The 26,295-nt window shown below is 42.2% G+C and overlaps 2 protein-coding genes across 5 annotated transcripts in view; one reads left to right on the top strand and one right to left on the bottom strand.

Annotated features, from left to right (window-relative positions):
• GOLGA5 (golgin A5) overlaps positions 1-26,295 on the bottom strand; it is a 496,232-nt gene that overhangs the window by 182,456 nt on the left and 287,481 nt on the right. The gene's annotated exons all lie outside the window — the stretch shown is intronic.
• The window catches only part of BTBD7 (BTB domain containing 7), a 75,660-nt gene that overhangs the window by 43,474 nt on the left and 5,891 nt on the right, over positions 1-26,295 (top strand). For all 4 annotated transcript variants that reach the window (XR_014547499.1, XM_083611348.1, XM_083611349.1 and 1 more), the window contains 7 exons: positions 11,443-11,651; positions 13,094-13,169; positions 16,172-16,332; positions 16,575-16,718; positions 18,492-18,681; positions 22,138-22,316; positions 23,410-23,838. Coding sequence is in view for 3 of the 4 variants with exons in the window: in XM_083611348.1 (XP_083467474.1) it covers positions 11,443-11,651; positions 13,094-13,169; positions 16,172-16,332; positions 16,575-16,718; positions 18,492-18,681; positions 22,138-22,316; positions 23,410-23,838 (1,388 nt within the window). In the remaining variant the exon portion in view is untranslated. The remainder of the gene's footprint in view (positions 1-11,442; positions 11,652-13,093; positions 13,170-16,171; positions 16,333-16,574; positions 16,719-18,491; positions 18,682-22,137; positions 22,317-23,409; positions 23,839-26,295) is intronic.

The raw sequence follows: 26,295 nt of genomic DNA, 5'->3' as shown, positions 1-26,295 counted from the left end.
ATGTTGTGTTTTCACAGTCTTTTTCCCCAGCTTTCCTCCTTTAGAGCAGTTAGCTAAAACAAGTGTTCTAAACAAGTTTATGCAGAAGTAAATCCTTCAACGTTCAATGGCACGTACTCCCAAATAACTGAACAAGCTGGAACAAGGTCCTCAAGCTGACTCATTGTAACCCTACCAGGAAATTCCCAAATGCTGCCTACTCTTGTGGCCAATGAAACATTATGAGGGAGACCAGGAGTTTGTTATCACACAGTGTCTTGAAAGGCAGCCATGTTGAAATAAGGTGTTCTTTCCTGCACAGTTTCTCGTGTACCCTGAGAGAAAAGATCACATGGATATCTGTTTCTGAAATCCTGAGGGAAAAGGGGTCATTTCCAACATAATTCAAAGAAACTAGCAATGTTTGCAGCCAGCAGTTATGCAGCAGAAAACAAATGACCTAACCTACAGCCTGTCCGATAAGAAAAAGGAAACTGCTGTTTGGCTTCTTAGGAAGGCATTTTATTCCTTCACTTTGCTTTTGTATTTTTTTTCCTGCTGCAGTAAATATTAGATTAATTCTCTGCTCCATGCCTAAATCTATGGTAGGAAATGCTGCTTTGAAACAAAGGCTACGAGGCCAAAAGAAAAAGTAGAGCATAAACAACTTGCAAATACAGTACAAGCTTGTGTCTTAAAGTTGCCATAAAGAGGGGACTGGAAATGAGGTGGAAGAAAATGTGACAGTAAAAAAGCAAAGATTCTTGGTTTAAATATTGTCCTGCATTCTTCCTTAGAGAGCTGAAATTGGAACTGTTATGGAAACTGTGGTAGCAAACAAACTTGAAAGACTTGAAACATGACCTCAGTCTTGGAAGATCAGATAAACACTGCTGAAATATTATGGTGCATTTCTCTAGCTCTGCTTCTGAACCTCTTTCCTGTTCCCACTCCTAGACACACTGTCAAACTCCTGCCTTTCTCTCCCTCCCCAGCCATTCCATCATCCAGTTGTCAAAACAGTTGTTGGATGGCTACCATTGAAGGACAGATACTGTATTTTTTTTTAATCTACATTAAACATGTTTGAGGTGTGCATCCGAATTGGTCCCACCTCCCTGCAGAGGGGATGGGTCGCAGAGAAGTCCAGTTGCACCAGGAAGTGATCTGACCATGGCACTTCTTTCGTTTCGCTTTTACTTAGTGTCAGATCACCAACATCCATAGAGGTAAACACCAGGTCCAAGGCATGTCCGCGGCTATGGGTTGGGCCAGACTTATTCAGGGACAGCCCCATGGAGGCCATGCTTTCCACGAAGTCTCGAGCGGCCCCTTGTAAGGTCGTGTCGGCATGGATGTTAAAATCCCCTAGGACGACCAAGCTAGGTGTCTCCAGGAGAACATCCGCCACGACCTGAAGCAGCTTGGGCAGGGAATCCTTGGTGCAGCGGGGAGGTCGGTAGACCAAAAGGAATCCTGTACTGCCCCTATTGCCCAACTTCCAGAACATGCACTCGGAAAACTGGGTCTTCCCAATAGGACGCCTGGTGCAAACTAATGACTTCTTAAAAATCACTGCAACCCCCCCTCCCCGCCCACATGACCTGGGTTGCTGTGCGTAAGAGAAACCTGGTGGACAAGCAGCGGCAAGGACAGGCCCATCTGCTTCATCCAACCAAGTCTCTGTTACACATACCAGGTCAAGTCCTCCATCCATGATCAAGTCATGGATGGCAGTGGTCTTATGAATCATTGACCTGGCATTGCACAGCAGCACCTTCAGGTCATGTGGGTATCCCTTGCTGATTCTAGTATCCATCCGGTCAGGACCAGACCCGGAGGCAGGAATAGTCCTCAGACAACGACTAAACCTGCCCCCTCTGTAATGACATGGTCTAGTCTTAGCGTAACTCCTCCTCCTACCCGTGATCACTGAGATCGGTTGTCCCAGTGCATCCCCCCCCCATGGAACATGCCCCAGCCATTTTGTGGGCTGGGGCCCACTCCCCGGCAGCCCTGACCCCTCCCCCTAAGAACAAAATAACACCTTAAACAAACAAACAAAACCAATAAAACAATACAAACAAAAAAAATGTAAAAATTACAAAAACATCAAAATAAAAATAATAATTCCCCAAGCCCAGCCAAACATCCATCCCACCCCCCACCCCCCACATACAAAAAATCCAAAAGAAAATTTTTTTAAAAAACATTTTAAAAAACACTCTGTGCCCCTCCGGCAGTAACAACTGTCCTAGTGAGGCCTGTCAGGCCCTGCCCTGGGCCAGGTGGTAAGTGGCAAGAGCAGGGCCCTCAGGCACTCACTCAGGGGAGTCCTCCTGGGCAGCAGGCAGCAAGCTGCTACAGCTCTATCATATGGAAAAAAAATGTGCTTTAATAACATTTTAATCATAGTGAACAATCTCTTTCACTCCAGAGCAAGGCTGTCCCCTCTTCTCCCTCCACCAGCCCAGTTTTATGGAGCTGAGAGTGTATACTCCTCCCCAGTGCTTTTCTCTTAAAAAAAAAAAGTTTTGGGGTACTCATATTGAAATACTGCCCCTCAGTGAGGCCAAACTTAGATTCACAAAATGTTTAGGGGTATGCATACCCCTGCATCCCCCCCAAGAAAATAACAGCTCCTCCTTTAAAAGAGAGTGGCAGGAATATTGTGCTGAATCCAAAGAGAGCTGGTTCCAGCTTCAGTTTCAGTGAAGTCTTTCTGGAGCTATAGATTCTAATGGGGAAGCTGCACTACATCCAGGAATTCCCAGACATGTCCTCTTTTGGGGGTCCTACATCCCCATCCGGGGGGAATTTTGCATTTTAAAGCAAATAGTCTGGATTTTTTGTTTGCTTGTTTTTTAAAAAAATTGTGTGTGCAGCTCTGGTTCAGGCTCCTGGGCTCTGGCTCAAACAGTGGTGGAGGGACTATCGGGCGATTGCCCTAAAAAAACTCAACAACTTGTTGTGTCCGGATTTTCACCTTTTGAAATATGGCAACCCTAACTTCAGGTCTATAAAAGAATGGACCCGTTCTGGATTAGACCAAAGGCCCATCTAGTTCAGCATATTGTTCTCACAAAGGTCAGTCATGTGCCTATGTGACTCTCACATGCAGGATCAGAGTGCAAGAGCACTCTTCCCCACTTGCAATTCCCAGTAACTGGTATTCAGAGGCATACAGCACTATATAAATGCCTTAAAGTCCATTTTGATTAACACTCTAAATCATAACGACTATTTACACAGAGTCTATTAATTTCCAGTGGTTTCCCAATGAGTATGTTTAGGATTTCAGCCTAAAAATGATTGTATCCATTTCAGAAGCTTAAGTGTGTTTTGTGTGTGTACAGAGCACACAGAACTTAGTGGTCATGGCTGTAGCTTTGCCCAAGCTGGAATATATTTGCATTGTGCCACGTTAATGGAATTTCTTTTGACCGTCCGTGAGGTTTTGTCTGAGCTTGCTTTTGGCAGAGCCCTGTATGTGCTGCATTGCTGAACGCAGAGGAACACAGCAAGAAACTCTGCCCATGATGCAAACTTGTTGTGTAAAATGGGCTATGTGTCAAAAACACGTACAGCAGTGATTGTCACCATGGTTTGGCCCCCTCCTTTCTTAGCAGAAATCCTAAAGAACGTCTCCGGAGATCATTATATTCCAGAGTGGGCTTCTGCTTTGTTAGCTTCAGGTGCCAAATCCCAGCCTCCCACCGCATGCAAAGTGTTTCTTTGACAGTCCCTGCTTCTGTAAGTAGCTTATGCCTCATCTTGGATGACACAGAGAGGAAATATTTGTAACATGGTCTGTATAAATTTTTGAAGCATTTGCATTGCACCACTTCTAAGCAGTAAGTTTCTTTTTAGTATTCCAAACATTAAAATGAATTCAAAATTGGTATTCCGATGTTGTTTGCATTAATCATTCTTCATGATTTTCCTGCTGTATCTGTTTCCTCTGAGGCATTAACAATTTCAAATGTTCATTTGCATGCATGTATTATCCTGTGCCCAAAAACTCACTGGATTTCACCGTGATTGAAACATCCAAACGTTAGATATCCCAGAGCAGAAAAGCTTATAGACTGAATCATGGTGCTGGCTTCAGAACAATGGATATATGCCAAAGTTGTAGATCACTGGAGCATGAATACTGAAATAGTCAAAGGACACATATCACAAGGCACTTGTTTTTCTGTTTATTCCTTTATTCACTTAGTCTCAAGCCAGTTGCTGGCTTTAATCGTTTGCTTATCTTTTGAGATGCAGAAATAAATATGGTATACAGTAAATACACTAATGCAGTGAGAATAGAAGATTGGCCTGTTACACAGTCAAGTTATAATTGACATTTCAAAGAAATTGAACTCCAGCAGGGAAGCAATTTGAAAGCAATGACCTATTTTTTCCCCCTGCAGCAGCCTGTTTGTGTTCTAGGAATGCAGGGCTTCAAACAAATACTAATGATCATTGACAGACTATGTCCCTGTTTGCTAACTCTGCTGCCTTCTTTTCTGCCCACTCTTAACATTTCCATAGAATCATAGACTTGAAGAGTTAGAAGGGACCCTGAGGGTCGTCTAGTCCAACCCCCTGCAATGCAGGATTCTCAGCTAAAGCATCCATGACAGATGGCCTTCCAACCTCTGCTTTAAAACTTCCAAGGAAGGAGAGGCCACCACTTTCCAAGGGAGTTCATTCCACTGTCAAACAGCTCTAACGATCAGAAGGTTCTTCCTGATGTTTAGTTGCAATCTCCTTTCTTGTAACTGGAAGCCATTGGTTCAGGTCCAGCTTTCCAGAGCAGGAGAAAACAAGCTTCCTCCATCGTCCATGTGACAGCCCTTGAGATATTTGAAGATTGGTATCATCTCTTCTCTCAGCCTCCTCTTATCAAGGCTAAGCATACCCAACTCCCTCAACAGTTCCTCATAAAGCTTGGTTTCCAGACCCTTTATCATCTTGGTCACCCTCCTCTGCATACATTCCAACTTGTCAATTTCCTTTCTAAACTGGGGTGCCCAGAACTTGACACGGTACTCCAGGTGTGGTCTGACCAAGGCAGAATAGAGTGGTGCTATTACTTCCCTTGACCAGGACACTATACTTCTGTAGGTGCAGCCTAGAATAGTATTAGGGTTTTGGGGTTTTTTTTTGCTGCTGCTGCTGCTGCTGCTGCTGCTGCATCACACACTGTTGACTCACGTTAAGCTTGTCGTCTACTAAGACCCCTAGATCATTTTCTCCTATCTTACATTTGTGCAGCTGGTTATTCTTCCCTAAGTGTTGAACCTTACATTGTCCCTATTGAAATTCATTTTGTCAGTTTGGGCTCAGTTCTCCAATCTGTTATCTGCAGCACTCCTTTAATTCCTTCCTCCATGTCATTTATAAAATATGTTGAACAACAATGAGCTCAGGAGAGAACCCTTTGGCACCTCAGTTGTCCCTTTTTTCCAGGATGCTGAGGAACCATTAGTGAGCACATTTGGGTTCAACTAGCTACAACTCCACATAACAGTTACCTTGTTCCAGCCCACATTTTACCTACTTCTCCATGAGAATATCATGGAAGACTGTCAGAAACCTGACTAAAATCAAGATACATCATGTCCACAGCATTTCCCTGATCCACCAAGCTTGTAACGCCACCAAAAAAAGAAATGAGATTCATCTGGCATAGCTTGTTTTTGAGAAATCCATGCTGGATTTCTTAGTAGACACAGCATCCTTTTCTAAGGGTCACAGAACGACTGTTGAATTATCTCATACCTTTCCCAGTATAAACATCAAGCTCACCAGTTGATAGTTACCTGGGTCTTCTCCCCACCCCCTATTTAGCTCATGAAGAGGGTGGTGATCATTGTGTTGTTGGAAACTTAAGGGCTTGCTCTGTCACACCCTTTCCTCCACAAGGGTGTTGTTGCAGTGATTCCAGAAGAGTGATACATATGGAAGCTGTGCAGGAACTAAAAATATGAATGCCTTTCTTAGAAAGGGCTCCTATTCATACAAGGTGCAGCAGTACAGTTCTCAAGCTAAGGCCTAATTTAGACACAACAACTTTGGGCCCATAAACCATTGTTTATCGACTTGAATAGAGAACTTGCAAGTTATTGGAAAGGAACTCACAGCCACTTTGCTTCTCCCCAGATCTTTTTGTTCAACCCAGGGCTTGTGGTTAAGTTCTCTCCTCACTAACCATTGTTAGTGGCTAAAGAGCTTTGACTTTGTGTGATGTGTAAACTAGCTCAGTCTCTTGTATGTTGCATTCCATTTTGAATTACTGCATTCGCAAAACTCATCTGTGGGAAAGGTGTTCTACTGAGTTTTAAAAGGATCAAAGCAACTTCTGGATCTTGCAGATGACCAATATGCTTCATGTGAAGGGCTAACCTTTTTTTTTTTATAAAAAAAACACCTACATAAACTTTTCTTCCTCACCACTGTCATTACTGCATGCATAGCTAGAAGGCATAGCATGTTAAAGAAGCCAGTTGCTGAAGTCTGCAGTAACTGGAGTTCTAAACAAGTCTACTCTGTTTTGAATTTGCTGTCATGTGATATATCATGATATTATACATAAATGAAGGGTGCTGTCCTGATTGATTATTTAAAATTGGCACCTTTGCTTTTGTTTTCCGAGGGTTGTAGATTGCACATTTGTTCCTAGCAGAGTTCATTAAGTTCATGATTGGATAATAGAGGCTTCTGTTAACAAAACAAAAGCCTCAAAAACTGAGTTTCTTTTAGCAACAAATGTTTGTCAAGGATGTACAAAGCATGTGCTAAAATATTTAAATTATGTGACAGTATAAATTACAAAAGTGAAATAAATGGCTTCCCTCCCTGTGCTCATTTTGCATACTCTAGTCTATTTGGTTTCCTCTGGCTATGGAGAGAGGGAAGGGGCTCTGATGGACACTGATACTTTTAAGGCTCTACTTAGTTCTTCCCACCACCTCCTGATAAGTCATCATGTATTGGGTGAGTGCATTCAAGCCTGCCATCACAGCCATAAGATCTAGAAATTTATGCTTAAGAAGAAACAAAGCTGAGGTTCTCAGGATGCTGAATTGGGGTTCATCTATCATGCATCTTCCTTTTTGGGTGTTATTGTCAATGTGAGCCTTGCCACACATTCTTGGTTACTAAAAACATATTAGCTGGTTAGTAGCTTTGCATTAGTACAGATTTTTCCCTGTTAGCAATTGATTGTGGGCAAAGGCTTTTTCTTGAGGCTTTTTCTTCAGCAGCTTTTTAGCACAGGAGAAATTGCCACCCCATTTTAATCACTTCAAAACAAACATATTTAGAACAGTTGCAAGATTTCTCTTTTTGACCAGCTGTTTGTTCCATTCCTTGTGACCAAAAATATATGTTTTTCATCTGTCTCCTTCAAGACCTTGAGAGTTATTTGCCTGTAAACACGACAGTTTTACAACCAGCTTGTACACAATTGCAGTGGAATTAAGCAGAAAGAGAATCCTTATGCAAGATTAGATGCAGCATCGTGCCTTTGATGAAAATTCATTTGCCTTGTTTAGAAACGTTAAGCTGTTCCTCAAACATACTAGCACAAATCTCCTCCTGGGCCATGCTGGTCTTGTATTGCACTTGCCAGTAGAGCTTTTCTGATATTTCCCACCTGAAGCCGAAAGGACTGTTACAGTGGAGGAGCGGGTTGTGTAGTTTGTCATAGTGGCTTCTTGGGTCTTATGCATCATGGTTAGGATTTTTTTTTAAAAAATGAGTATTTTAGAATAAAGTTGAAGAGCCTCTTTTTCAGAGAAAATGGGAGACGATCCAGAGATAGCAACTTGAATAAAATATTGAGTGCTGGGCAGGTAAGCCCCACCCTGATCATTTGCTCCTGCAGACAGTCCATTTGCCTCCATTGGTATCACTTCCCATCCCCAAGCCTGGCAACAGAGCAGCAGTGGGCAGGGGAGAGAGGGAGCTGGGGAGTGTGCGAACGAGTGCTGGCTGGCAGCAGTGTTCCTTCAAGGCACTTTCTCACAGAGGAGGGGCAATGGCAATGCCCATAAACTTGGTGGGGGGCTGGCACTCTCAAATATTTCATTGGGGGGCAGAAAGGATGTGGACCCCTTATGAGTTTGCTTCCTTGAGCTGAGCTTCCTTCTATAGCAGGGGTGTCCAACCAGATGATTGTGATCCGTGGGGTGTCTGTGGTCATGGTTGATTGCGTGATCCTGATCACCCTCCCTCCCCAAAAGCTGAACAACTTTGGCTCATCCTCCCCCAAAAAGCTCAGCAACTCTGGTTATTCCTCCCCCCAAAAAGGAAAGGTCAACAACTTTGATGAAGCTCAACAATTCTGGACAATCCAATGGGTAGATCATTGCTAGTTTTCTTATAGTGGAAGTAGATTGCTGTCTCTTGGAAGTAGGATTTGCCTGCTCTATAGGTAGCAAGAGGGAAGTACTTTAATTATTTGTGGGTTAATAAATTAGATGCAACTATTGTCAGATTCTCCCCTGCCAAAAAATAATAATCATAAGAATTTAAAGTTGAAGGGATTTCATATTTATAGAACTTATGTTGATCTATTGAGCTTCACAACCAGTAGACATGCCCTTGTCGACTGAAATTAGCAAATTCTAATGTCACTCTGCTCTAGTCCATTGTTCTTCAACTGGTGGGTCATGCCCTGATCTAAGGTGTCACAACAGTGGCACTCCCACCATGCAAATACATGGTAAAGAATTAAGAAACAAATACCATAAGGCATGTTTGTGTTAAAGATAGGTCCCAGGTCTGAAAAGGTTAAAGGCTACTGGTCTAGTGGACCCAGGATATTCTTTTAGGCTCCAGCCCATCTATGAGGATTAGAAATCATTCTATATTCATCATGAGGTATGCTCGTTCTGGCAGTTTGTACGCAGAAGTTGGATAGGTTGGATGTAGTCTGGAAAAAGCAAGTAGCAGGTGTAGTGGTGTAGCGTGGGTTGCCAGGGCCGTGGAGAGAGTGCAAGGTGGGAAATGGATGGAGTACGTGTGTACATTGAACTGCCTAATGGCATTTGCATCAGGAGATTGCAGCTGTAGACATAAGAAGAGTCATTCCATTGTCTGGAGAGGTCACTTCCTAGTTCGCATGGAGAAACCGTTTTCAGTGGAGTCCGATGATGGAACTGTGCAGCTGTATTGAGGCAGCGCTGGGTGTTGAAATTTTGCACCCCTAACAATTTTGTGCCTGGGGCAACTGCTCCCTGTGCCCCCCCCCCCGAATGCTACGCCACTGAACAGGTGAAACCTTGAGTTGTCAGCAAGCTTAATGCTGAAATGATCCGACTGTGAGATCAACATTTCTACAGTTTGACAAGCTGTCATGTGATTCTTTATCGTTGAAACCCTGCTATTCTCTTATCATATTTCTGTGTTGTGCAGTGGCTTAACTTGTCTAGAATATAATCTCTGTGACGGATGGATGGGAGTCGAATTTGACTTTGAAGCCCAGCATGTTTGTAAGCATCCCACTGTCTTCATTGATACCTATAAGAGGTACATTGGTAGAGGCATAGTCATTGAAGGTGTATACAGTCAAACCTTGGCTCCCGAACACCTCCGTTATCATGCGTTTCGGCTCCTGAATGCCGAAAACCCAGAAGTAACTGCTCCGGTTTTCAAATGATTTTTGGAAGCCAAATGGCTTCCAGGGAGTTCTTTTTCTTTTTTCTCCATTGACTTTGCTGACCACCCTTTGATCCTCAGTTGTCGAACGTTTCGAAAGTCGAACGGGCTTCCGGAATGGATTATGTTCGACAACCAAGGTTTGACTATGCTATACAGTGGTACCTAGGGTTACATACGCTTCAGGTTACATACACTTCAGGTTACAGACTCTGCTAACCCAGAAATATTACCTCGGGTTAAGAACTTTGCTTCAGGATAAGAACAGAAATCGGGCTCCGGCAGCGCGGCGCAGCAGCAGGAGGCCCCATTAGCTAAAGTGGTGCTTCAGGTTAAGAACAGTTTCAGGTTAAGAATGGACCCCCGGAATGAATTAAGTACTTAACCTGAGGTACCACTGTATTGGTTCTTGAAAGAAGGAAAATAACAACCTACTGCAGTCCTTGTGTTTACAAGCAGCATTGTGACTTTGGCTACTGTAATATAAATTTGCTGGCTAGACTTCTGATGATCTGTTGGAAAGATTTTGAAAATGAGGTGGCTTGTAGGCAATTGATATGCCATGTGTGATTAACATAGATACTGATATGCTAATAAATAATTTTAGAGGGTAAGCATTTATGTTGACTCTTTTTTTTCAAACTCTGACTAATGTGTGTAAAATATTTGCATTCTGTTGGAGCACACCATTCTCTATGCAAAATCTGTGTGTGATTTTGCTAAAAATGTGCTGCCTTTCTATTCCTCTTAATTCATTATATGCCAGCCCAAATGGATTAAATAAAACAGTATACTGCCTTGTTCTCATAAATATATTCTGTGTGTCTTTTGAACAATCTCCTGTATGGTATTCATGATCTCCCTGCTTTTCCCACAATTGAGTCCTTTAAAATACTTAAGGGATTGAGCTTCTTTGATTTGCAAAATTATTGGCACTTTTCAAGCCTGCAACTGAAGAAAATGATGTGGTCTTCTCAATAGTATTCCCTGTTATCTAAAGTATATGCATAATGAATGTATAGTAATCATGTTTCTTTAGCTGTGAATTCCAAATAACAATTGTCTGACAAACTATTTGTGGCTGAAATATGTGTTTAATAAAAGCTTTCAAATGCTTAAAGTTTACCATTAGGATACTGCAGGACTGACAACAAATAATTAGATTAAGCATAATTCTAAGAAGTTTAACTGAAGTTTGGACAGAAATAGCATTTAAAACAGTTTGTGACAACATAGGTACTTGACTTCAATGCAGAAAGTACCAAAGCTTTAAGCTTTTATACAAAATAATTAAGGCAGTTCTGAGTTCTTTGCACATGGTATGTGCCACTTTAGCACAAGTACCTGAAGGTAACTTAATTTACACTGAATGCTTAATTCAGTTCAGTGTAAAGTGAACTGCAGACACATTTATTGTTAAAAGAGAAGTGGCACTTACAGCATAGAGTTCTGAAGTGTACATGAAGAAGCCATAATTCGCTGTGCAGTCTCTGAATGTATGTAGCCCAGATTCAGTTTCAGTTCAATAAAAGGATCTCTAGTTATAAAGACCTCTGGCCAAGAGGCTGGGGAACTGCTGCCGACATAATTTACACTACAGGACGACACATCCCATGAATTGGATTCTTAGGCTGAAATTTTGTACCCCGTTCACAACTGTGTTAAACACTAAGTAGATGTTGGTAGTTAAATCCTTTTGTAATCTTGCTTAAAAGGCAGGCGTAGTTCTATACACAGTGGCACTTAGTGTTCCTTCCTGAAGAGCTGAACCTCACTGAACAGTATTTGGTGTTCTGCTCTTTGTAGGCTGTGAGGATATTATCGCTGAGAGCATCTCACTAGACACCTTTATTGCCATTCTCAAGTGGAGTTCTCAGCCGTACGGCTCCAAGTGGGTTCATCGCCAAGCACTGCATTTCCTCTGTGAGGAATTTACACAGGTCATGACTTCAGATGTCTTTTATGAACTCGGCAAAGACCACCTGCAAACTGCCATCCAGTCTGACTACTTACAGGTAATCATTTCTCCTTCTCTCTCTGTGTGTCAAATTGTACCCAATTATGTCCTGAACCCAGTTTTGTTAATCACTTACCAGTAGTACAGAACAGAAGCATGCTGATCTTCAATCTTAACTGCTGGGGGGGGGTGGGGAGAGAGCCGTGTGTGTGTGTGTACAGAATGGACTCTTTCTCTCTTTATTCTGGCATATGTACACACAAGCCTCTAGCAGAGGTAGTGATTAAGAAAACTATTCTGCTTTCTTGGCACATAACCCAACCCAAACTGGCAGTATAAACTATTTCTTGAAAGCCTAATAATAGTCTAGAAGCAGTTGCAAATTACTTTAACTGAAACTCTTCTTGGTTTAATTTTTGCCTTGCCTGTTCAGAGGTTTATGGAAATTATATAGTAGTTCTCACGCTAAAAATGTATGTCTTGGGGAAGAAAAGGGAAAATCTAGCTCATCATTTAAACACTTTTCTTGCAGGAGCTGTACAAAATCCCTTTGATTTCAACTACTCAGTGCCCGCTCTCCCTCCCCCTCCCCCGGCCCCATTCTGCAATTTAATCAATGGAGGAAACACCATTAGTGTGTGTTACCTCATCTCAAATGAGCTTTATTTACTTACTTACTTACTTACTTACTATTGCAGTTTCAATACATGCTTATGTGATTTGGGTTCTAGGTGTGTCATGGGGGTGGGAAACTGTTTTGGTCCATACAACTAGCTTATGCCAGAAGAGAATACCTGAGCATCCTTAATTAGAAAGGCAGACTGCTAGTAATATTTCCACACACATGTCTTAAAGTAGAGTTAGGGGCCCACAAATCTTTACTGGTCTTAGTAGACAGCCATTATCTGTTGTCAGTTCTTGCCCTTTGCCTCCCTGCTGTCCTTTGGCACATTCAGAATATTGGGTGGGGGGTGGAATCAGCTTCATGGTGTTAGCATGGTGTAATCTAGCTGTAGTGGTCTTGGCTTAGGATCACTGAGGTTAGTGACTAAGGTTAGTGATCATCTTATGTTTCAGATCTTCCTCATTTACTATGCCTTTCAGATACCCCATGAAGCATATTTTGATGTTGAAATTTTTGGTAACAGTATAATCTTATTTATAATCTTCAGTACCTATTGGCAAAAGTTTATAGTCTTAAGGATATGAGCAAGGATATGCTTTAAGATATCTGTTGCTTTATTTTTCCAAAAATTGTCATTTTGCAAATTGTAAGTCTAAATTTAAATTGAACAATTTGGTGTTGTATACCACCCACGTATAAATTCTTCTGTGTTATAGGAATAATATTTTTGCTGCATTTTTATACAGTTTATCTAGAATTGTGAGAGGTCCCTCTTGTTGTGAGCAAGAGTAATAAATGCTGTTTGCATTGAGCAATTTGGTTGGGTGTAATTCATTGATGCTCCAATGTTCATTTGTTGAATGTCTCTCTGATAGGCGAGTGAGCAAGATGTCCTGAAGTATCTTGTTAAATGGGGTGAACATCAGCTGATGAAAAGAATAGCAGACCGAGGTAAGTACGGTACTTCTTAATGGGCCTATCTAAACTGGTAATTAAAAGAGAAACTGATATCTGTAAGTTAAAAAGCTGAACAAACCCTGGATCCTTCACTGTAGAGATGTATAATACATATGAAGCTGCCAGATTTGTACTACCAGCTTTGTCCACACTAACTGGCAGCAGTTCTCCAGAATCTGAAAGAGATTTCCTAATTCTTTTACTTGGCATCTTTTTCACTGGAGATGCCAGAGAGTGAACCTGTCTGGACCGTTCCGCATGCAGAACATGTGCTCTGCCACTGAGTTATTTATGGCCATTCCTGTCTCTATTTTAGCATCTCTTCCCCATTTCGGGAGATGTTCCTGATGGATTATGCCTCAGTACCGAAATTCATGACATCTCTCTGGCATCTTGAGCCTTAAACTCATTTGCCCCGATCTCGCAGATTCCTTGCAGACATAAGAACTCCAGTGTTCACATAGAGCTTCCCTGCCCATAAAAACTCCTCCATTCACTTTGATGGATGGTGATGGAGCAGCTCAGATAAGAGCACTGGAAGGTGCCTGCTGCACTCAGATGAATGAGGCAATCCACTTGAATAAAACTGTTCTTATCACAGGCAGTTCCTCAAAGCAAGGCATTGTGAGCGTGGTCGCTCAGAGAGCAGAGTCTGTGTCACTGTTCCCTTGGTGCAGCGGTGGCAAGATATTTAAAATTACCTTTAGGAGGGACTTCCGGGTTGGCGCCATCGCCGAATGGCGGACTCCCTCCGAGCTCCGGAGGGAGTCTGCTCGGCAGGGGCTGGGTTCTACCGCACCGGCGATGCGGGGACCCTTAGAAACCACGGCCACGGAGGCCGTGGACATGGAGACTCGGCTTGCACCGTTAGCGCCCTCCCGACTCGTGAAGGAGCCTTTTTAAAGGCTACGGATCGGGTGCCGGGGAGAAGCGTGGTGCCTTGAGTTCTCTGCTTCCCCTGCTGAGCGAAGCCGCATGCCATTCGGCGGAGAGCGCTGACTTCTTCCATTGAAAATTCGGACTTTTCAACAACAACCCGTGAGTAAATTTGGAAATCGGGTTCAAAAGGAGGAAAAAAAAAAAATTTTTTTTTCGAATTGGATACGAGCGGGGGGGATCCAAAAAGGAAGTCAGTCCCCTCCCTATTGTAAACTTTCCAAAACAAGGACGGGGAAACCAAGACCCAAAAAGGCTTGCATTGCTGATAAAAATCCAAAATTTCACGATGGGGAACTACAAGAACTGTGCTGGAGGAGGAACTGGAGAAGGGAAACGCAACCCCCCCCCCTGGGAACCGGGGTGACTGAAGAGAGAGCCTGGTGAAAGGAGTCGGAGATCTTGACAGCTGTCAAAATAGCTGTCAAAGTCGAAAAGCGGAGTGGATTTTATTATGAGAACTTGGCTGGTTAAATTTGATACAATTTGCTACAACTTGTTAAAATTTGGATACAAAATGGCGAATATGGATAACAAATTGACTTTTGGATTAGAGGAAACAAAGATACAACAATCCCCCTTGAGGAGTTTCGGGACATTACAAGGATTGGGAAAGTGGAAAAACACCAATGGAACTTTACAGGACTGGTTATCTTCTGGGAAAGCTGCAAAACGGAAATAACATCTCGTCTTCAGGGTGTTTTCTTTTTTGTTTTTTTAAAGGAGACAATAGATTTTTCTATTGAAGAAAGGAAGGGACTGAACGTAAGGTTGTGCCCCTGAATAACAACCATCCCTGCAGACTTACCAAACTTTCGAACTACAACGTTTTAGCAGCGGAACAAAGGGAAATCAGACTACAATCTGGAAAGAACAATGGAGGGAGTTCTATTACAGTTTTATTAAAGACTGAAGTTAAAGTTTTGAAAAATAATGATAATAATAATAATTTTGATTTTCAAAAAAATTTATTTTTAATTTTAAAAAAGAAAAAGCCAGCAAGGAGTTGGGGAAAAGTTGTGATTTATGGTCTTAAGAATTCCAGGCAGACACCAGGGGTTGATGGTCAGGGGGAAATTAAACCGGGGACAGGGGGGGGAGAACTAAAACTCCAAAGGCTTGCCAACTTGGTTATTTATTGCTGAATTGGTCTATTATTCATTATATTTTTTTTATTCTCTACCTTTTCTGTTTCTATTATCTGGGGTGCTTCTTTTATTAAAAAATGGAAATTGTGGAATGACATGGGGTGGGTCTTGGGGAAAGAACACTGGGTTTTTTTTTTTCTTTTTTTTTTACTGTAAAACAAATTAAGTTTCAATTTGAATGGGGAACTTGTTTGGCCAACAATATGAAAGGGAAATATGGTAGGGGTGGGGGAAGGGGGGAGTCCCGTAAAGTGATATTTTTTGTATTTTTGAAAAATTTTAATAAATATTATTTAAAAAAAAAAAATAAAATTACCTTTAGAATTATAATCATTTTTAGGGGGTTTTAAATAGTAATTGGAAGCAAAGCAGAGGTTACAGGTGCTCTTTATATAACTGTGTCCACAGTTCCTCACTCTGAGGAAGCATCACAAGTTAGAGAGTGGCAGCATTGGTGGACAGGGTAGCAGGGACACACAGTATGCCACCCCTCCCAGTCTGCAACGTGAGCCAAGTGGCTTATGGTAGGGCTCTCCCTGCACACGACAGATACAGATGCATTGTTGACTTGCACTCCTTTTCTTTTCCTAAGCACATGGTAGGATTTCCTTTGTGGAAAGGACTGTTGTTTCTTTAAAAATCCTGGGATGATGTGCAAATGTAAAGCCCTGAAGAAGCTGTAAAGAATGGACCTGCAGCTTCAATAACAACCCCAGTCAGATAGAAAAATAGTTTTGCAATAGATGACTTTCTGTGAGATATGTGTCCTTGCTTTTTAAAATCCTGGTAGACAAGCCAGCTATATCAAACCGTATGGGAATCTCTTGTTCGCTTTCATCCCTTGCTGTAGAAGAGATATAGATTTTTTTAAAATGCTCAGGTGGAACTGTCTGCTTATTTCCCCTCCTGCAGAGCCCAATTTGCTGAGTGGCACAGCTCACAGTGTGAACAAGCGAGGTGTAAAGAGGCGAGATCTTGACATTGAGGAACTGAAAGAGATCCTTTCTCCTCTCCTACCGTTTGTCCGTATTGAGCATATTTTGCCTATGAACAGTGAAGTCCTGACTGATTCTGTGAGTGTCTCTTTAAGGTCACTGTGGGGCATTATATCACACAGATAAATGTCTTGTTTGTTTTTGAGGATGTTGCAGATGACTCTTACTGCAGACCTTCAAATTTGGTGTAGAAAAAAGCTTAATTCGGGCTTGGTTGTTATTCACCAGCCTGCCCATATATGTTGCAAATGGTTTATTGTCTACAAAGAACGTAAACATTCCTGAACTCTTTTGTAAGATGCCACCTTTTTCTGTTAAAGATGAAGAGAGGTCTCATCAGCACTCCTCCTTCGGATATGTTGCCGACAGCGGAAGGTGGAAAGTCAAATGCCTGGCTGCGACAAAAGAATGTGGGCATTTATGTGAGGCCAAGGCTGTTTTCACCATATGTGGAGGAGGCTAAGGTAATAAGACTTACTACTTAGTAGGTTCTGATAATGTGTGCCTCATAACTCACCTCACAGTTAACAACATTTCTTTGTAATGCATCTGAACAGGGTGCTCTGGATGCATAGGTAAAGGGTAAAGGGACCCCTGACCATTAGGTCCAGTCACGGACGACTCTGGGGTTGCAGCGCTCATCTTGCTTTATTGGCCGAGGGAGCCGGTGTACAGCTTCCGGGTCATATGGCCAGCATGACTAAGCCACTTCTAGCAAACCAGAGCAGCGCATGGAAACGCTGTTTACCTTCCCGCCGGAGCGGTACCTGTTTATCTACTTGCACTTTGACGTGCTTTCGAACTGCTAGGTGGGCAGGAGCAGGGACTGAGCAACGGGAGCTCACCCCGTTGTGGGGATTCGAACCGCCGACCTTCTGATTGGCAAGCCCTAGGCTTTGTGGTTTAGACCACAGCGCCACCCGCGTCCTTATGCTCTGGATGCAAAATGGTGTTCAGAAAGAGCTGAGCGTCTAAAAGCACTCCAGTGCCTTCCAGAGGTTGTGGACTACAGCTCTCATAAAACCTGGCCATTGGTTCTGGGAGTTGTGGTCCAACATCTGGAAGGCACTGCATTGCCTGCACCTGCAGAGAATATGGGCATCTGGCCAAACAGAAGACAAAGTCCTTCCATCTCTGTAACTCACCGATACATTAGTGCAGTTATTCCCAGCAGAAAAAGGTTTCAGCTCTCTTTTCCATGCCTGTTATGCTGCCCCCTTGTACATGCATTGAAAGGGCTTACATTCTTTTTCATTTCCTCTTTGGGTTTCCCTGAGTTTTTTTCTCCCGGGCCAGAAGTTCAGATTTGCTTTCTAAACAAAATACATATTTGCTGTGACTCATGTTTATATGTTAGGAAACTCATGGGTGAACAAAAAGGGGCTGGAAGCAACAAGGGGGCTATTCCTTGGGCACAGAGAATGAAGTTAGGGTTCTCTTTTCCTGCAGCAACTGTATGAACATGCTACTTGTGGTCTTATATGTAGGTGGTGGTGGTGGTGGTGATTTATATCCCTCCTTTCCTCCCAGAGTAGCCCAGGGTGGCAAACATATCAATGACAATATCAGTAAAAACATTATAAAAACAGCTAAAAGCAATCATATCCTCTCAGTCAGTGGTTTCAGGTTTGCCAGGAATATTACCTTTCAGCCATCAAATGCCTGTATAAACTAGAATATTTTTAAATTCCACCTGAAACTCAATACATGAGGGAGGCAGATGCAGTTCACTAGGGAGGGCATTCCACAAATGGGGGACTATTACTGAGAAAGACCCTTAGATGATTGTGCACCCCTCTTCTTTTCACAGAGAAGTATTCAGATGTGTTAAAGGCAAGCATTGCAGCCTCCAGCAATCTTTGTACTTAAGAGCTGCTTCAGGTTTTGCTCAAGTGGGAATGAGGTGTGGAGTTTTGCAGCAGTAGAAGTGGATCGTTTTTATTACTATTATTAATTTGTTTTTAGTACTGGTGCTGGGCTGAGGCTTTTGGAGTTTATGTCATTATTCTGATTAAGTTATGAGCACGGATGAGGATCAGTGACTGAAAAGAACACGATGTTTGATGTTTTTAAAGGGAACATGTGCTCCTGAACATGGTCAGGTCATTTTTATGTGTTTCATATCTGGAAAAGGAAGATAATGCAGTGTCACACTGATGGCATTTATTGTTTTATGTTGACAGGAAATCAGAGAAAATGTTAAGTAAACTCTCTTGTTTCAACCTGTGTTGTTTCAGTCGGTTCTAGATGAGATGATGGTGGAACAGACTGACCTGGTTCGTTTACGGATGGTTAGAATGTCCAATGTGCCAGATACTCTCTACATGGTAAACAATGCCGTTCCGCAGTGCTGTCATATGATAAGTCACCAGCAAATAAACAGTAACCAATCCAGCGCTCCTTCAGTTGTAGCCAATGAAATCCCAGGTGAGTTTGTAAGTTGATCCATAATAAATTGCTTATCGTTAACAATCTTAAAAATGTTGTTAAATATCTCAGAATCCACATGATCAGAGTTTCACAAGCAAGTGAGAAGATGCTGTCCAGGACCTTATGCAGAACCTAGTCCTCATGCTGTCAAAGGAAGAAACTGAGCATTTTGACTGTGGTGTAGGTTTAGAAACCAACAGAGCCCTGTTGATAGTGTTGACATTATGAACATGCTTTTGTTTCTAACTTCTAAAACAGGAAAGCAGTTCTGGTGGGTGGGTGTGTTTTGTGATGAGGGGTGTCAACATGCTGATATGTGAATCTTTGATGTGTGAATCTGTGAATTCTTGTTAGTCTGTCCAAGCGCCCAGTCTTAAAAAAGCAACAACAAACTAATCCCACATATGTTGCACAAATAGATTTTGAAAATGTGATGATAAAATAACTGATCCCCATGACCTGCAAGGTTTTATCAGTGACAGATTTAAGATTTTTTGCTTTCAAGGGTATCCATTTCTGAAGAAGACCTTTGTAGAATAAAAGATACATGAATACCAGTTGGATCCTGGCATCTGACACAATAATTGAAATGGACTGCAAATTGCTTTTAATCACAGCCAGCTAAATTACAGGAGGGTGGAAGAAACTAGTGGAAATGAAAACAAAAGAACACTTTAGATCAAAAGTGCTGCAGTGATTGTTAACGTGAAGAAGTGAAGCTGCACTGTCCTGGTCAATTGGCTTCAGCTTTGATGTTGAAATAAAGTGTGTCCTCAGAGTCAAGTGTCTTAAAAGTTACAAATCGCTTTAAAGCACTTAAAACGAGAGCTATGTCAAAAAAAGGAAGACACATTTTCTGGTCAGTAGTTGATACCATTCAAGAGCTCTAATGATGTCAAAAAAAAAGCATAGAGGGGCCTTCTTCCTTTAATTTAATTCATGCCATTTTCAGCTGCATTTATTTATTGTATTCTGATCAATGTCTCTTTCCCCACAATACATAGGACCTAAAAAGAACTGGTAAATGACCTGTCAGCTAAGCTGTATAGGCTGGTTATTGCTCAGGGCAGGTGTGGGGAATCTTCGATCCTCCAGAGGTTGCTGAGCTGCGGATTCAATCATCCCTGGCCTTTTTGACCATGCTTATGGGGGCTGTTGGGAGTTGTAGTTCAGCAGCATCTTGGGGGGCAAAGGTTTTCCACACCTGGCCTAGGGCAGCTTGCTTGGTCTTTTTCTATTATTTTTGTTGTTGCTGCTGCTGCTGTTTCCTAGAAGCAATTCATAAATGAAATGCATATTGAAGCAATTTTTACAAAACAATCAAATCTGTGTACAACCATTGTGTGTGTATTTTTTATTTAAAAAAAAACCAGTTGAAACAGTTACACAGAGAAAAACAACTCCATTAGATACTGACTAGGATTAAAAATCTCCACCTTGAAGGCTAGTCGAAAGAGGAAAGTTATTTTCCAAAGGAACATTGGAATGTGTTTTTTAAACATTACAGAGATAGCTCAAGTCATTAGTTTCAGCCGGGAACCTTCTTTTCTGTTCATGAATTAGCAGCACAGTCATTCATGGCCTCTGTAACCATTTGCTATGTGCCCTATGGGAAACTGCTCTCAGTGACTGTCTGGAAGTTTGCTCTTTTCATTGTATTCTCCCAGAGTCAATTTTTAATGGCAAGGGCTTGTAAAGAGACATTTAAGTAGCATCTCCCCAGCAAGAGATCTCCCTGCCCCTGGACAGTTGACATAGCCTATACTTGAATATTTGATGGCAGTGCAGTAAATCCAGACTCACTTTTCATGGTTGGGAAATAGGCAGCTATATAGTCATTTTAATTTCTTTCTTCTCTGATATATTTTAACTGGATATTTTTCAATCCGCAATGTCTTGTTGGGTTCTGTTCTTGCTTTTGGTGAAGGTGGTGTGGGATTAAAACAAATAAAACAATGCATACACAAATACTTTACTTTTGATTTCTAATTCCACGACCATAAATATTCCCTTTGTCTCTGCTGGGTTCAGAAATGCTGCTCCTCAAAGCATTGATAAGAGCTTGTCAAGAATTTTCCTGGGACATCTTAATAGAGTGTAACTTTTCATGTGATCTCTTCCAAGGAGAGTCAAAATCAGATGAGTTCTCTAACAAGAGTGGAATTTCCCCAAGCTTCTGTTGGCTTAGAAGTTGCATGTTCTTAAAAAATAAAAATAAAAAAAAATTCTGAAGTTATTACTGGCGCTCTAGTGGTCTTGTGATTTCAGCCTTCAACCCAACCTATCAAGAGTGTGCCAATAAAACCAATCTGGAGATGGCTGGTTCCATCCGGAGGAAGCGTAAATTTGAGATTTTAAGATACTCTGCATCAAAACATTTGATAAGGACATGATAAGCGGGATTCACAAAGATAACTCGCTGTCATAGAAGCAAAGAGAACATTGCTTTAAACAGATGTTGGATGGTCATCTGGCTTCTTGAGCTGTGATTCCTGCTTTGCAGGTGGTTGGATTAGATTATCCTTGCGGTCTTTTCCAATTCTACAGTTCTGCAATTCTATGAAATCAGCATTGTAAGGAAATGGCTTTTCTGCCGCTGGTGTGTTTTAAGGAATAAGTTATCAAGGGCTGTTTGTGTGTGTAGAGGGGAAATGTGTCTTAATGAAAGCTGTGACCATCAAATACAATTCCAATCCTCTCAGCAAATATTTGAAAGTAGTACATACAGAAGGCAAGATTGACTGGAGGGGTTAACTGGGAGGTTGCTGAAGGAGAGGAGATAACTCTTGAAAGAAGGGCATGCCAAATTATTATGGAAGGACAAAGCCAGAGGACTAGGAGCAAAGAGGGCTCTTGGGGCATATTGGCAGGCAAAGTGAAGGTGTCAGGCTTTCGCTGGGCTAACGCAGCAGCTAGATTGGAAGAAAGAAGTGCCCTGTTGAATTAAACCAAAGGCACAGCAAGCATCCTGTACTCACAGTGGCCAACCAGATGATTGGTTGGCTGGTTGATTTAGTTTACTTATATGCCTCCTTTCCACAGTTAGATGTGCCCAAAGCGGCTTACAACAGGCACCCACTTACTATGAAAATACAAAACAGGTTGCAAACGGGTAGTTCACAAGACACATTAGCAATTCAGCAAACATGGGATATGCAAGGCAGAGGAAAGTGGGGTGCCTTTCCTTCAGCATCAGTTAATCATTGTTCACGCGGGGCTGGAGGAGGAGATAGGGTCCTGCTGCCCTGCCTTACCTACCTCTGCAGAGCTCAGTATCCCAAGCACTTGAGCTTCCTAACCCACTTTTCTGCATGGCTTTACTTAGCGCAAACAAGTCCCGGCTCAGTTCCTTAAAAGCCTTATCTTGTTGGCCCATGGAATCAGCTGCTGCTCATTCGAATAGCAAAGGAAGTCATTTCAGCTTGGGTTTTCTGTTTGTTGCTGTTTCTGCAGTTCCTCGTCTCCCTGTTGTGAAAGAGATGGTCAAGCGGCTGCAGGAGCTCCGCCATACCGAGCAGGTGCAAAGAGCTTACGCTCTGAACTGTGGAGAAGGGGCCACTGTCAGCTACGAGATTCAGATCCGTGTCCTGCGGGAATTTGGACTTTCTGATTCTGCCGCTGAGCTCTTGCAGGTATGAAGCACGGACAGTAACCTCAGCAGACACTTGGCCGTCCTCAAGTTGATCGGCTATCATGATGATGGTGATTTATTTGAAAACGGGACTGTATATGTAAGCCTGTTTTAAGATGAAGTGTGCAGCAGTTTAGGCGTGAGTGGAGGAAGAGATAATGGGAATGTTAGGTAGCATTGCTGCTTTATTTTTAGGCAAGGAAAGAGGAGGCTATGTTAGGTGACAGACACCCACCAAATTTCCTCATGTCTAATTAGAAGCCAGGAGATTATTCCTCGTACTTCTTGGTGCTGCTCTGCCCTGGATGTTCCAGATGAATTAGCCCCAGAAAAATAAACCCCACACCCAGCATGCAAATTGCTGCTGATCATAGTAAGTCTACTTTCTAGAGCTTTTAAACCACAGGCCTGCAAAAGGATAACAAGCTTGAGAATCTCAGTCTAAAGCCTGCATTGTCACATCAACATTCTTCCTGACCTTGCCAAACAAAAAAATGTGGTTCTGGAGAGGGGGGGAAATAAAAGTTAAAATCTAAAGATTGCTGTTCCAAGCAAGAAAGTGAGGGAGCTTTTGTTTTTAAGAAAACATACTTTATAAAAAGAAATCATAGAGGGAGCCACCCAGTGGTGCTCTGCAAAATAGAGATTTGTACAGAAGAGTTTTGTGCTGTTTAAAAACGGAACAGGAGCACCACAGCCGAGTATATTTTTGCACTCTCCAAAACTGTGGCCATATGCTGCAGAATGATTGCAACTGACATGTTGTGTATTTTTGCTTGCAAAATAATTATATAGTGTAAAACCTCTATTTCCATACCTGACTGCTGACGTGGAAGATCTGTAGCTTAGGAATTCAGCTGCATTAGCAAAAGTGGTCATGTATTAGGATGCCTAACTTAACTTTTTTTGCTGCTGCAATATGGGCTGAAGACTAGGACTCCAGAAAAGCACATTTATTTATTTATTTATTTATTTATTTATTGACACACGCACGTGGCGGGGTCAGATAATGCAGAGTAAGCAATTCCCAGGCCTTGTAGCAGAAATTCCTATGGATTTTTCAGCCTCCTTTGTGTTCTCTCTTACTGTTGCAGAATCCTCACAAGTTCTTTCCAGATGAGCACTTTGGGGATGAAAGCCCGCTCTTGACCTTGAGACAGCCGGGGCGGTGTCGCGTGAACAGCACGCCCACAGCGGAAACCATGTTTACAGAATTAGACTCTTTTGTGGCCTTCCATCCACCGCTGCCCCCTCCCCCGCCTCCTTACCATCCGCCGGCTACTCCAATCCACAATCAGTTCAAAGTCGGCTGGAAGCAAAGGGCGCAGAGCCAGCACCCCTCGCGTTCCTTTTCTTACCCCTGCAACCATTCCCTGTTCCATGCCAGAACAGCACCGAAAGGCCCCCCTCCCATCTACCTGTCTGGTGTCAAAGCCACACCTCCCGATTGCACTAACACTACAGGACTGGGAAGACAAACAGTTGCTGCCGCAGCAGCTGTGATGGCTGCTGAAAAGCAAGTAGTAAGTATGCCACAGACATACACAAACTCCAGATGCATGGATGTTAAGGTAGAGTGATGCATTGCCCTGGTGAAGCGAACAGGACTTTGTGTTTACAGGAGCTGTTTGGAATTTGCCGGTACAAAAGGCTTTCGGCTTTGTCACTGAGCAACTAGGTAGTTTTGTGGAAGTCTACCCATGGGTTATTCCATAGCGGTCACGTGCAACCATGATGCAGCTTCTGTCTTGTTTTGTGGGTTACAAATTCGCCCAACAAACCATCCAGTTGGGAATATCTTTGTAATAAATTCAGACCATTGGCCTGGCTAGCTCAGTGTTGTCTACACTAATCGGCAGCTACTCTTCAGGGATTCAGACGGAAGGCTCTCCCAACCTTACCTGGATCTGCTGAGGATTGAACCCGGGAGCGTCTGTCTACAGAGCACATGCTCTTCCACTGAGCTGTGGCCCTCTCCCCTAACAGCGTAATGCATTTCCTCTGGCATTTGCAGTGCCCATATGCATAAAATAAAGCAAATAATTGCATAGTAAGAACCCACCCTTGGTTTAAATGGAAGAGGAAGATACAGTAGCATAGATGGTAGTGAAAGGGGTTCTTGCTCTCCTTTTATAATTTATTTTTTAAAAGAAACCATCTTCTTAGGGTTTCATTCTTTTCCAACCCCCTTTAGATGTCAAGGGACAAAAAACTCTGGTACAGCAGAAGTGGATTTTTCCTACTGCACGTATCAGGTTTTTCAAGCTTTGGAAACCAGCATAGATGGCATCCAAAGCTGAGGATTTTTGTTTCATGATCATACTTTTAAATCAGCTTGTGCTCAGCTGAATAATGCATGGGAAGGTTCTAAAGAGATGGGATAGGCTTAAGAGAAAATGCATAGCTTAATGAGTCAAGGTTAAGGCCTGTTTGTTGTTGTTGTTGTTGTTTGTTTTATACAGACCAAACCTGAGCTGTAAGCAAGGAAAATACAGTGTCCAGTATAAACATTTAAAACTGGCTTGTTTTATAAATATGTCGCAGTGGCTTTTGGTTGCTGTTATATAAAACACACTGAAGACAACAATAATGGCTGGTCTGGAACAAATTAGAAAAGAAAGGCCATTGATACATTAGCCAGCTGAATGTGGTAACATTTGAGCAAAATGTGAATTTCCGACACTGAAAGTAGGATCTGTTCAGTTAACAATTCGTTTTCCATAATGGAAATAGGTCAAATTCACTTCCCGTCCGTTCCTTGAAGAATTGTCTCCTTTGTAATTATTCTTTAGAAAGCTGTGTTCTAGTCTAGATCATTTCCTCCTGCTAAATCCATATTGTTTGCTTGGTCTGAGTAACAAGATAAATATTTTATTGGACAAGGCTGACTGTGGCTGCATGTTTGTGGTAGCCGGTTTGGAATCCAGCTGTTGTTAAATCATTTGGAGAAGGAAATGATCTGTCGTTACATGTTTAGACCTTCTGAGTGCATTGTGCACCCTGCAGCTGAAAAGTCTGCATTGTCCCCTTTCAGGAGTCTGAAGGTTTAAATATTGCTTAACTCGGATGACTCCATAGCTTTGGTCAAATCAGAAACACGGAATGGAATGGGAGGTGATTCACCAGGATTGTTTCTTTCCATGGATTTATTTTGCACTTAGTTGATAGTGTTTGGGAAAGAAACATGCAGAGGTCTACTCTGTTAACAGCCTGGTGAGTCTTTGCTCTGTATCAGAAGGGCTGACATTCTGTTTCTTATGCTGAAGCAAGCACCATTCCGTTCAGTAGGATTGACTGAATTTTGTATAGGATTGCAGCCTAAATTTCTAACAAATTGCGCTGAAGAATTTTTTTACAGAACTTGATTTTCATATCTGAGTTAGCTAATCCAGTATGAAACTCCTACCAATAATAATCAGTCTGAAATGCATTGCTACAGCAGGTGGAAATAATTCTATACAACAAGCCCACACATATGAAAACAGTTTCTCTGATGACATTGACTCCTGCTTCTTCCACTAATAGAAGGTTTGTTTATTAGATGGCCCAGTTGCAAAAGTCCTTCATGGAGTTAAATTCATCTGGCTTTGAGTCTTGTATATGCTTCAGTTACATAGATTTCTTGAACTGATATCAGTGTCTCTAGATTTGTTGTCAATCGTCTCTGATAACTATGTCACTGAAGTTTAAATGTCCAAAATAATTGGTTTTGGAAGCTAATCTGTATAGCAAACTGCTCTAAAGTTGGCCACTGTAAGCCCGAAGAGTGGCCTATAAAGATTTTGTAGCTCAGGACCACAGCACCTCAAGGACTGCGTCTCTCCATATAAACTGACCCAGACTCTGCATTCACCTTGCACCTTCATTATATAGCGCCTTCATTAGCACTGATTTGTTGTGTGATTGTTTGTTTCCAACGGCGGGCAGGCCGTAGAGCGTTTGGTGGTGGTGACCCCCACCCCCCCAAAAAAGCTCAACAA

This window comes from Podarcis filfolensis (genome assembly GCF_964270895.1).
Source record: "Podarcis filfolensis genome assembly, chromosome: 1".
NCBI classification, from domain to species: domain Eukaryota; kingdom Metazoa; phylum Chordata; class Lepidosauria; order Squamata; family Lacertidae; genus Podarcis; species Podarcis filfolensis.
Note: the sequence above shows the minus strand (reverse complement) of the source record. Positions and strands in the feature narration are given on the sequence as shown.